The 12,103-nt window shown below is 29.1% G+C and overlaps 1 protein-coding gene across 4 annotated transcripts in view; it reads left to right on the top strand.

Moving 5' to 3' along the window:
* The window catches only part of LOC129911150 (anoctamin-1), a 33,366-nt gene that overhangs the window by 5,596 nt on the left and 15,667 nt on the right, over positions 1-12,103 (top strand). For 2 of the 4 annotated variants that reach the window (XM_055988855.1, XM_055988854.1), the window contains 8 exons: positions 1,078-1,293; positions 1,360-1,559; positions 9,161-9,400; positions 9,464-9,624; positions 9,690-9,858; positions 9,922-9,977; positions 10,052-10,210; positions 10,268-10,428. In XM_055988855.1, coding sequence (XP_055844830.1) covers positions 1,119-1,293; positions 1,360-1,559; positions 9,161-9,400; positions 9,464-9,624; positions 9,690-9,858; positions 9,922-9,977; positions 10,052-10,210; positions 10,268-10,428 — 1,321 coding nt within the window. In that variant the 5' untranslated portion in view covers positions 1,078-1,118. Of the gene's footprint in view, positions 1-1,077; positions 1,294-1,359; positions 1,560-4,198; positions 4,848-5,384; positions 5,757-9,160; positions 9,401-9,463; positions 9,625-9,689; positions 9,859-9,921; positions 9,978-10,051; positions 10,211-10,267; positions 10,429-12,103 lie in introns of those variants that run through there. The other 2 variants (XM_055988857.1, XM_055988856.1) reach the window with 2 other exon arrangements.

Here is a 12,103-nt window from a genome sequence, read left to right as displayed (position 1 = left end):
TTTTAAAAAAATTGGTTTTTCAAAAAAAAAAAAAAATTTGAAATATTTTTTAAAAATCCAAAAATGTGTTTTTTGAAAAACTTTTTATATAATGATTGTTTTAACGTTTTCTGTATACAAATTTTGGTCGAAATCTGCTTCATCGTTTATGAGAAATTCATAAATAAAAAAAGCCTTTTATGGCAGATATTGTTAATAACGATACAAAAAATATTTTTTTCTTTCCAAAGGAAGCTTTCATTTGTTACACTACACACAAAAAATTTAAAATAAAATCGATAGAGCCGTTTTTGAAAAAATTAACTTTAACTTTTCTATTTCCGTTATATGACAGGTACCTTTAGTTTTGATCCTAAAAAAAAAAATTTACTTTGTTCTCTAAAGAATCACCCAAAACTATTAACTACCAAGTTTGAAGAAAATCACTCTATTAGTTTAGAGTTTAGACTGTTGCTCGAGGTACAGACAGACAGAATTTCCGGACCCACTTTTTTGGCATTCTCCTTCATCGCAATGTCATGTCTGATTCTTATCTCGATTTCAATCCTAAATCCTAAACATTCCCTATAGTACCTATATCGCAAGTAAAAAACAGTACAGTGAAATTTTTGCGACTTAACCTATTTATTTTTTTTTTTCTGGTATACAAAAAATATAAAGTGTTAAAACTAAGAATAATTATTAAAAAAAAAAAAACAGAAAGATAAGTTTGTTGGAATTTTGAAAGAACAAAAATATTTTTTTCATGGTACATAATATGGTATTATCGCTAGTTATAAATATAAAGTTGCTCAGCAGTTAAAGCCTCTAGTCTTGTCTGCACTTTAATTAAAATGCACAAGTTTTGGTATGAATTTCATAGTTAATTTGAATGCGATTAAACAATTTTTTTTGTTTTATCATTCCGCTTAAAATATTTACATACACTATAAAGATTCATAGTTAAGTGCAAAACATTATGTTAATTTTCAATGTTTACAGCTTGCAAATTTTATTGTTAATTGTTCTCTTAATTGCATGCTCCCATTATCCTCTATCAGTTGGACAATTAAACAAACATTTTCTATTCTATTTCAGTGAGCACACACGACAGCTACCCCGATTATCCCGAGTCTGAAATGGATGATCGTGATAGTCTTTATTTTGATACCATCTCTTTGGCTGGATCCGAAGCGGCAAACAATCGACGATCACTTTCTCAGTCTCGCATGACCATTTACCATTCAGCCGTGGATTTAGCATACGATGGAACTCCCAAACGTAACAGTCGTGGTTTGGATAAAAATGGATTAGGTAATGATAACAAATACATACATAATCATATTGAATAAAAATGTATAAAAAATAATTTTATTTTAGCTAACTATCGTAATTCGGCAGCAGCGGCGTTGACCACCGCAATAGGAAATGGTGATGGCAGTAATACATACATGGATCAAAGCAACATTGCTGCCAACAATAATGGACTAAACGATGAGGTCTCTAGCCGACTTATCCCTAGTAGTTCTTGTAATAAAGATAAGAAATTGCCAATTACGTACTCCCAGTGGAAGTTTAGGGTAACGAATTTTACACAAGCAGAAGCACTTATCCAATTTCTTGTTCATTTTCTTTTATTATTTCGAAATTTTTTCCCTCTCGTTTTGCATTTTTTTTTGTCTTTTCCTCAATATCATGGTTATGATTTTTTTATTGAAGAATTTTTTCTTTCAGGGTTAAATTATTTGGGTTTAATTCATGTTTTTTTTGATTTTTGTTTTTAAATCTTCCCTGTCTGGCAATGTTATTTCTTTATTTTCTGTTTAAATGGAACACCCGCTTCTATTTGAAATGTTTTTGATTTGAAATAATTGAAAATTGTCTGCTTTTCCTTTTTTTTTTTCATTTTGGTTTCATACATTTTTATTTGCGATACGCAATATTTTTGAAAAGAATAAGATAATTTTTGTTATGTCTGTTTTTGGAGCACTTTTTTTTATGTAAATATCTTTGGAAATACCCATTCTTTGGACGGATTGCTTGTGGGAACGGGTAATGGCAATTTTTTTTATTTATATTTATATTTGTATGTATGTATATATATTTTAAATTTGATTTTCTTGGGATATTATAATTTTGCTAATAATTGAGAAAGCGCTTTGAAGTACTTCCTAACGAATTTAATAGTTGTTTTTATAATCAATTAGTATGTTTTCAAAGTTTTATATAAACCATTTGCTAGAAACAGCTTATTTTTTGCCTTTTGAAGGGTTCAAATGCTACATAAAAAAACTGAAATTTTAGAAATTAATAGCTTATGATCAGAATAGAAACAAATTACAAACTATCAATTTAGCAACCGCTTTGTTAAATCATTGGTAAGTTTAAAGTACTTATATTTAATAAAAAAAATAACCTTTTTCTAATAGGTTATAAAAATATTCATATCTAATACCAAAAAATTTTTTTTTTTCAAATTTTTAAAAATTCTTCTTCCTTATTCCATACTTGTTTGTTTCCGGAACAATGGAAAATCCCTAAGACACGACGAAATTCTATCGTTCATGATTCTAGAGTTAGTATAGGGTTCTCGCTTGTACCTTAATGTCTAAAAAAAAATGAAATAAGATACAGGTTGCCATTCATTTGGTTCACAATATTATACATTAATGCCATTGTTTTTAAGGTACACGATTTATATGCATTCCTGAAATGGATCTCCTTTCAATAAACAATAAATAAATTAGCAATTTTAAGTTTTCTTAAGGTTTCCTACATATATGTATTTAATGATTATCTTTTTAATTAAAAAGGATTAAAAAGTAACACAAAATAAAAAAGACGATACTGAATTCATTTGGTCATGATATCACGAAGTCATAAATATGTATGTGTTGAAAAATATAAAAATTTTAGTTCGAATCTTGTTTCCAATTTAATTTGACATTATACAATACATATTAGGAAGGGTGGGTCAAAAAAATCAAATATCTTTTTTTTTGGTTATATTCTCCGAAAAATCGACATTTTTATATCGATCTCATATTAAAAAAAATCATATTTTTATTAATCGACTTTTTCGCAAATTTTTATACATATTCTTGTAGGAAATTGAATGCTCTACAAAAAAGGCCATATAGACTTTTTTCATTTATCTAATTTAGAAGCAAGGCTAAGATCATTTTTCTTTCTCATTTGCATACAAAAAGCTATAAACCAAAGAAGATTGCTGAAAACATGTCACTTAACCAATTTTCAGTCTCAACGCTTCAATTATAATAATTAAAGGAGCATGGCATTTTCTTAAAGTAAAAAGATTGTCATACAAAAAAGTCTTGAATACTTTTTTCATTAATCTAACCATTGGAAAGATATTCCAGGTCAAATTAAAAAAAAAATAAAGTATTTTCCAATTTTTCAAAATTTTCGAACACCTATTACTTAAGTCGTTTGTACTTAAACGATAAGAAAACGACTTGCTCTAGGAGGGCCAATCATATAATAAAACGGCAAACACTTATTTTGTGGTACAAAATACGCGGCCCACAAAAACCGAAGGGGCATAAATTATATACCGAACGATAGGAAATTTTATCTAGATGTGCAGAATGTATACTTTGTTTATTTTTTTTTACAGAAATAGATAAAAACAATAAATTAAAATTGAGGAAAAAAACAAAAACAAATGTGCTGAACCACGCCCTCTCCCTTCTCGAAGTGGAAACTTCTAAAAGCAAAGACGAGAACCTTCGAAGACATTCTCGAATTTCGAATAAAATTAAGTGTTGCATATTCTTAGTAGTAATTAAAGTGATTTATATAGTGTGCTTATTTAGGCATACATAAATAAAAGTTACAATTGGCACTCGAATTTTGAGTGCGGGGTCGGCTAGTTTAAGTTAAATTAGAAATTTAACTTCGCAGTCCCCTCCGCTTTTCGTTCTTCTTCCCTAAGACACGATAATTTCTTTACTCATGGGATGGCTCAAAATTGGCGTTCAGAGCGAGTCGTTTTGTGTCGCTTTAGTAAAAACGACTTATATAATAGGAGTGATTATTATCAAATTAGTAAGATGTATTCTTGTAGGGGCTTGAACGTTCAACAAAAAAGTCCTTGGTGATATATATAATTGTATAGGGTAAATGCACCAGTATCCGGACAGTGTTAGTATCCGGACACTTTGTGATTTTTTTGCGATCATCCTAATAAATTCGAATATAACCAAAAATATACTTTCTCTGATGTATTTCACATATAAATGCAAAGTTTCAAGCAGATAACCTGAATGGTTTAAGAGATATACTTCAGTTAAGTGTCCGACATCAGGGGTTGTGAAAATGATTTTTTGTAAGAAAAAATATTTTTAATTCCTCAAATGAAAGATAACGTTTCGAGTAGTAACTAAAGAGATGATATTCAATTTGTTTTTTAAAGAAAAAACATAATACTCTGTCAACATTGTGGCGAGTAATCCAATCCAATCCCTAAATTTTTTTTATAAATTATTATTCTCTTCCTCTTTTGTCTCCATATTATCTGTTTACAACAAAAACAAGAAGTATTTTCTTTCTGATTTCGTATGTTTCTCCCAATTTGGCTTCGAAATACCAACATATATAAATCACAGTTTTTTTGTTTTTGTTTTAAAATCCATTTATCGTGTTGACTGTTGAGAAGATTTTGCGAGAGTAAACTAGCAATGATTCATTTTGTGGAGTTTAAACTCTTTTATTTGTTGATTAATCATTCAGTTTCATTCGTAACTTACACGCTGCAGGTGTTGTCTCAAACTTTCTTACCGTTTACCGGCCGGTTCTTCCTACAGTAGTACTTCATGTATCAACCAAAATTTTAAGATCTAAAAATGGTAATACAATTTGCAAACCAGGTTAATTAGTTAATCTCATGAATATCAATGATCATACGACCAGAAAAAAAAATTACCATCAATTCAATTTTGTTATCTCTCTTATTTGTCTTATTCTTTGTGTTAATTTTAATAAACAGCTGTGTGTGGTTTTTTGTTTATCGAACTAATCACACTATTTCACACAAGAGTCTAGAATCTAGTGTTGATGAAAAAAAAATCTAAAAATACTTGTATTGTTTGTGGCCTTCAATGAGAATTTTCTCTAAGAAAAATTATCAATTATAATTACCAATTATCATCTTCTTCATAAAGTTACCACGTCGTTAATAAATCTTTTCATAATTTAAAAAATATTAAGTGCGAATGATGATGTACCTCTTTTCAATACCCAAAAAAATCACCTCCTCCTCACCTACTTCTACAGTAAATTAAATTTAAATTTTTATTAGAACAAAATTTCTCTCATTTTTTTAAAATCATTCTTGCTTCGGTTGCAGAATGTATTTTATAAAAAAATAAATATAAACAATAATAAAAATCAAAGATAAATTTAGCTTCTTGAACCACTAGCAGCAGAAGTGTTATATAGCTTGTATAGCGGTGTCCGTGCCATGTTATAGTGCCATTCATGTTAATATTTCTCATTCTCATATGCGTCATGACAAGTAGGTACGAGTATTTTGTATCGTGTCTAGAGCTCAGTTTTCTCACTCAGTCATTCTTGAACATCGATAGCCAGCAGAGGAGTAGAGAGTGCTTACTTACTTATAGCAAGTGATTTCTTCCGGTTGTAAATTATAAAAATTTTACTTTCTTACTCTTGAATCTCTCCCAAGTATGGGCAATTGTGAGGCATACATTCGAGATGCTATTGAAACTTTGAAATATCGCCCTGAACACGGACCAGTAAGTGCGACTATACTTTTAAACTTTAATAGGTACTATTGACCTCGTGTGGCGATAAGTAATTTAGTGAAGAAAATGATTTTATTTTTCTTACATTTAAATGCATTTATATTTTTAGAATCGGTTTTTTTAAATCAAAATTACGTTTTGAAATTTGATTTTTTTAAATTGTTTGCATTATTAATAGAATCTTGTTTTTTTTTCCCAGTCTGGTTTGGTGATTTTTTTGTTCCTAATTAAATATTGTCTAACACAACGCTAATTAAATGCATTTGAAATGTATCATAACAATTTGTTGTGATACCTAATTGTCGTGACGAATAAAAAAAAAATTAAATTTTTCACATGAGACTTTGGTCTCTGCAATATTTGTGCTTATCAGTATTTTAAGTATTCCAATCTCTAAATTGCAGCGTCAATCGTTGAACTTTTGTTATTTTATTTTTTTTTATTGAAATTAAAATATCTGGTAAACTTTTGACTTCTGTTGTGATTGGTTCAATTTAAAATCAGTTACATATTTTATACAACTTTTATCAATAATTGATAATAGTTATTATTATCATTTCACTGTCCATAGTATTTTTTTTAAATAAAAACATATCAAATACTTTCAAAAGAAATGCTTACTATTTGCGTGACCAGCAGCCAACTAAAGGAACACTAATTTTATGTTATTATATTGTAAAGTACATTCTTTTTTATTTCAAAAACCACTTGCATACGATGCATGCACATAAGGATAGTTATTAAATTCGACATTGGCATTAGGTTTTAAATTTGAAAATTTTAATTTTTTTTTCATTCCGACGTGTATTTCATTTCATAACATTAAAAAGTGTAAATTTGAAAAAGACTTCAATGCATTTAGTTTGGTTATATTAATTTAATGTGCAAACAGGTAGATTTGGAGATGATATAATAGTTAAAAGATATGGATCAACGTTGATTATAAATTCAAAAAAAAAAAAAACACAACATAATTAAAAAATAATAATTTGCATGCATTTGTACATAATTATATATGTATTCAAACGAAATTATAGGAAAATAAATTGATGTGAGATTTTTGATCAAACTTGTTAGGACCATACTAAATAAAAGAAATATAAATTTCATCTTATTGATTAAGAACCCATAGCTTTTGATCGTTAATATTTTTTCTTTAGTCCAAAACCGTTAAGAAAAATAAAATATAATGTTTTTGCAAAACGGGTTTTCGTAAACAAAATTCTGCAAACTGCATAGTTAATTAAATTTCTATGCCACTTTTTAGGTTGAATAACTAAGTTATCAAGTGGAATAACTAAAGCAAATTATTTCAAAACCGGGCCGAGCAGGTTCAATTTGTATGATATTTTTTTAAGTACGTAGTTAAAAATAGTTTATTTTCTATTTATTAACAATTGCCGCTGTTGCCGTATTGGTTTTTGTTTTTTAATTAAAAATAGGATTTTGTGTTTCTATTTTCAAATCAAGTTCAAATGAACAGCTCTTAAAAAACTTGACTTCAAACTCAGGTGCCCCATGCCATCACGTAACCTGATATAATCGAGTATCGGCAGCATCTAAAATGGTTCAATCGAGGGTTTTCAATGGAAAATGCAAAATGATACAAAAAAGGCGCTGCCACTGTTCGATTGTATCAAGTTAATGCGAATGACCTGTGGTTTTCGTAACTACTAATAGCGTTCTTTCACTTCCAATTTGAATTTTTCTTTTTCAGCAATTACTACTTCAATCTGTATCGCAACTAAAAACTTAAAAATTGAACGTATATACTTTTACACACATTATAGACTTGTCCTGCCAACTCCAATCAATTTATAAAAACCAGAATGTGTGACGCAGTCTTGCACCTTTAAACGGTTGCATTTTAAGGTTTTTTATTTGTATCAACAAACGACCTTGTTGTTCTCAGCTGACCATATTATGAAGTTTCTAGTTTCGGTTAAGTCAACAAAATTTGAATTGTAAGCAAGATATTTCTCATGACACAGCACATAGACCGACGCTCTTTTATTTATAATTAACATCTGTTTACACTATATTGAATAAATATTTGTTATTGCATAGTGGTCAATATTATCTGACTATACAATTTAAATGTGACGCATTTATTTATTTTGTGCTTAGACCCTTGCTGATACCAACAAAAATGTTTAAGTTCCACATTTTCTCATGTTCTACTTTTTCTATGAGTATACTGTTAACAAAAAATTAAATGTTGAACTAAAAGTATAAGTTTAATTTCATCAAATGAGTCGTATGATATAACTACAATGACCTAAAAAGTGAAAAAGTGGGAAATTTACAAAAGTAAAAAAAATTTCTTTCTTTCTAGCGCCTTTTGTTTTTGGGAACCAAAAAATAAGCTTTCTGCATTATTATTTTTAGTTTTGTGGTCGAAAAAACTGTCACAAAATGAGTCTGAAAATGTTCACTTTTTGACTTTTTGCAAAAAGTGGCCGTTGTAGTTATACCTTTAATGTCACAAATAAATGTGGTTAATCAATTATAATTATTGGAAAACTGCATTTTTGTTTGACGTATCCCAATAGATGTATCCCAATAGACGTAAGGAGACGATTTTATCACTATGACTGGCCCTATTCGTTCACTTCTTACTCAAGAAATTTATTACAATTTCTTACATTATTATTAATTGAGGGGCATAAAAGTTTTTGAGGTTTTTTTTTATTTTAACTACTTTTTTTTCCAAAAACAACATTTGGATTTTTTTCGAGTTTCAACATAAAGGTCGTTTTTTCCTAAAGACTTTGTAAAGCTACCCATTCATCTTCTATTACTGTTTTAATTACACTTTTAAAAAAGGACATAAATATACATATTTATTATAGGTATAAAAGGATGGTGATATTTTCATTATTATTTCTTATACCCTTGCATAAATTCAATTCGTAAAAATCATATCGATCACCTTACCTCAGCTTTATAAGAATAATTTTTGTTGTTTGATCTAAGTAGATATCAGGTTTTGAAATGGTTCCCAACTAGATATATTTAAAGTACTTAATTATTATGTCTTAATGTGTTCCCATATTAAATTATTTTATCCAGACTCTCGATGTTGTAAGCTTTAAATTTAATTTTTATCCAATATTGAATTTCAATCCTACATTTGTTATATCATTATTTCCAACATTCCAAACCCAAAATGTATCACCTAAAAATGTGTTACAAATTTGCTTTTGTGCAGCTTTTGTATTATTGTGTTGTTGCTTCCCAACGCGTGGTTTACAAAAATAAAACATATACATATTCCATTAGAAGCTTTATGGCTAGTAAAAATTTTTGTTGCAATTATTCGTATAATGTCTGTACATGCTTTCTCTTCCTCACATTTAAAACATTTTAACTCAAATTGATTTTCTTTAATACAGACAAGAAGACGATTTCAGGATGGCGAACGTAGTGTTGACTTTGTATTGGCCTTTAATGGTGACGATACGAGTACAGATAATGAAATCAAAAGAAATATATTCGAAACGAATCTGGAAAAGGAAGGTCTCCAATTGGAAAGGGACAAAACGCAAAGGATACACTTTGTTAAAGTACATGCACCTTTAGAAGTTTTAAGTCGTTATAGTGAAATACTTAAAATTAAACTGCCAATGAAATGGGTAAGCTAGATACTTTGATTAATAAAAAGCACTTAATTGAATTATATTTTCATTTTGTTTTAGCTGAAAGGACAATCCGAAGTGACTGACCATAGTTTTCAACTCATGGAAACGATAAAAAGCCTTTTCGGTTGGTGTTGTACGTCTGTAGAATTAGATACATCAAAATTCCCGCCACGAGAACAAAGGATATATTGTGAATTTTCTAGGAATTATCTTCATTTGTAAGCTACTAAACAATGCTTTTTGAATACATTCTTCTTGATCTAGGTTTTTCTTTTATTTAAAGGTTTGACTGGGAAAGACCAAATTTTTTTGATGCCACTGTTAGGAATTCTATAATAAATTTCATCCTTGAACGACAACATTTTGTTGAAGGCGAAGAGACTCCAGATAATCTAGGTATTGAAAAACTGATAGCAGATAGAGTGTACGATGCAGCATATCCGCTTCATGATGTAAGTTAATGTTATACCAAAGAACGATTGGGAAACAAAAATGATCAACTAATTTAATTTAAGGACAATGATAAAGACCTCCTTTTAAGTGAATGGGCAACTGTTCGGAAATGGATGGAGTAAGTAATAACTTTTTTACTTAATTAAACTATTAATTTAATAATAAAATATTTTTTTTGTTTTTTTTTTATAGTCATCAACCTTTGGATAGTGTGAGAGAATATTTTGGACCTAAAGTTGCCTTATACTACGCTTGGCTAGGATTCTATACACACATGCTTATACCAGTGAGTATTATTGGTATTCTATGTTTTGTTTATGGATTTGCAACTTGGAGTTCCGATACTATTAGGTGAGTTAGTAAGAATATCGAATTTGATCTCTAACTAAATCATCAATCTTGTTTCAGTAATGAGATTTGTTCTGCAAACAAAACTACATTGATGTGCCCACAGTGTGATAAACGATGTGATTACTGGAAACTACAGGATACTTGTAATTCATCAAAAATGAATTATCTAATAGATAACAATGTAACTGTGGTGTTTGCCTTTGTTATGTCAGTGTGGGGTAAGATAATTTTAAATTCGTAAAAAAAAATACCATGTATAAGCAATCGAATTTTCGGTAATTTTGTAGTTTAAATTTTTGGAGTAACCTTTAAAAAAAACTGACCTTTAAAAAAAACTGATAAGTATACCGAAAGATTGTCATACGGTTTAACAGAGTAGCTCATAAACTATTTTCCTCAGCGGCAAAAAAAAATAAAGCCACTGAAAGAAAAACAATAAAAAATTTACCAAGAGGGCCCCCATGCTACCTCTCTATTTGGATTTGTGTTCATACTTTTTAAGATAGTGTTGAGGCATTTTTAAGTCGAGATTTTTTTCACTTCTTTCAAGTTGTCCACGTGTAGGTACGTTGATGAAAAAGTGTCTTTTTCGATTTTGCCCTTAACTAGAAACCATGACATAAAATAATAATACAAATAACATCTATCCAGATGATGATGGTTTATAGAGTATAAATAACTGCCGATCTTTCAACCTGGGCTTTCAGAAACGGTTTTGTGTATTCGTTAGGTAGAATAAATTAAAAAATTAGACTAATCTCTTAGTTTGATACTCAAAAGTTCGAATTTCTGCCTTCGTTACAATCGTTGAATGTTTTTTTAGGAAATTCGCAACCGGTTTTCATAAAAATTACCTTCTTGAGTTTAGAAATAATTATAATTTAAAATAATTTGTTTTATCTGAAGTAGTACAAAAAAACGGTAGCTTTTTTTTAAATTCTTGATCTTTTGAGGTCTGTTTTTTTTTTTTTTTTAACAAAACCACATGTTTTATACATTGCTGAAATGTGATCTCTCTAAAGTATATATGAGGGTATATTGAAAAAAATTGCCGTTTTACTATGTTCAACAAACCTTACAAAACTTACTAGGCTCTGAGAAAAGTATTTTTTTTAATAATGGTTTGTGTCACAGTGTTATTGTACGGTTACTGTGGCGTATTTGTAACGCCATGTGACCCAAAATTTTCCCAGGAGATCATGTGAACCACTAGCCGGTAAGATAATTTTTTTCTTTTTTGGCACTTAGAAAAAAGTACGTTGATTAGTACAAAAGGAGAAATTTAATTTTTTTTTTAAATCTATGGTTTTATTAGCTGGTAAAGTTTTTTTCGTTTTTTCCTTAATTTTATGCACAGAATAAAATTAAAATAAGAAATTGACTTAAAAAAAAATAAATATTTTTTACTGAAATATTCGATGCATAAAGATAGATTTTTTCACATGAACTGCAATATGTGGAGATTTTTTAGAAGATTGTATTTTGGCTTTTAAATTTAACCTTCTTAGAAAGTTTTAAAATTCTTATCTTGCGTCCTCTTGTGTATCCAAAGTATTATTATATTATCGTACATGACAATCTTCCCAAAAATTAAGGAATTCTTTCTTAACTGTTTCTTGAAAAGGGCGCTTGCTGATTGTTTTCTATTTCCCCTGCGTTTTTGCCGTTAAAGCAGAGTTGCAGTACTATGGCTAATAGTACTCGTATATGTAATAGAAGTAAACATCAGTTAATCATTCAACTTGTAACTATATAGCCAACAAGTAGTGAAGTCAAATTAGCTTTATACCTCGGAATCCAGGGAAAGATGATGCATCTGAAAAACGAGTATAGGGCTGCATTATAATAGGGTCAAATAAGAAAGTTAAAAAAAAAAATTTCACCGCTCTCGAT

Source organism: Episyrphus balteatus, chromosome 2, assembly GCF_945859705.1.
Source record: "Episyrphus balteatus chromosome 2, idEpiBalt1.1, whole genome shotgun sequence".
Classification (NCBI taxonomy): Eukaryota; Metazoa; Arthropoda; class Insecta; order Diptera; family Syrphidae; genus Episyrphus; species Episyrphus balteatus.
The sequence above is the reverse complement of the archived record's forward strand: the minus strand, read 5'-3'. Positions and strand labels throughout refer to the sequence as shown.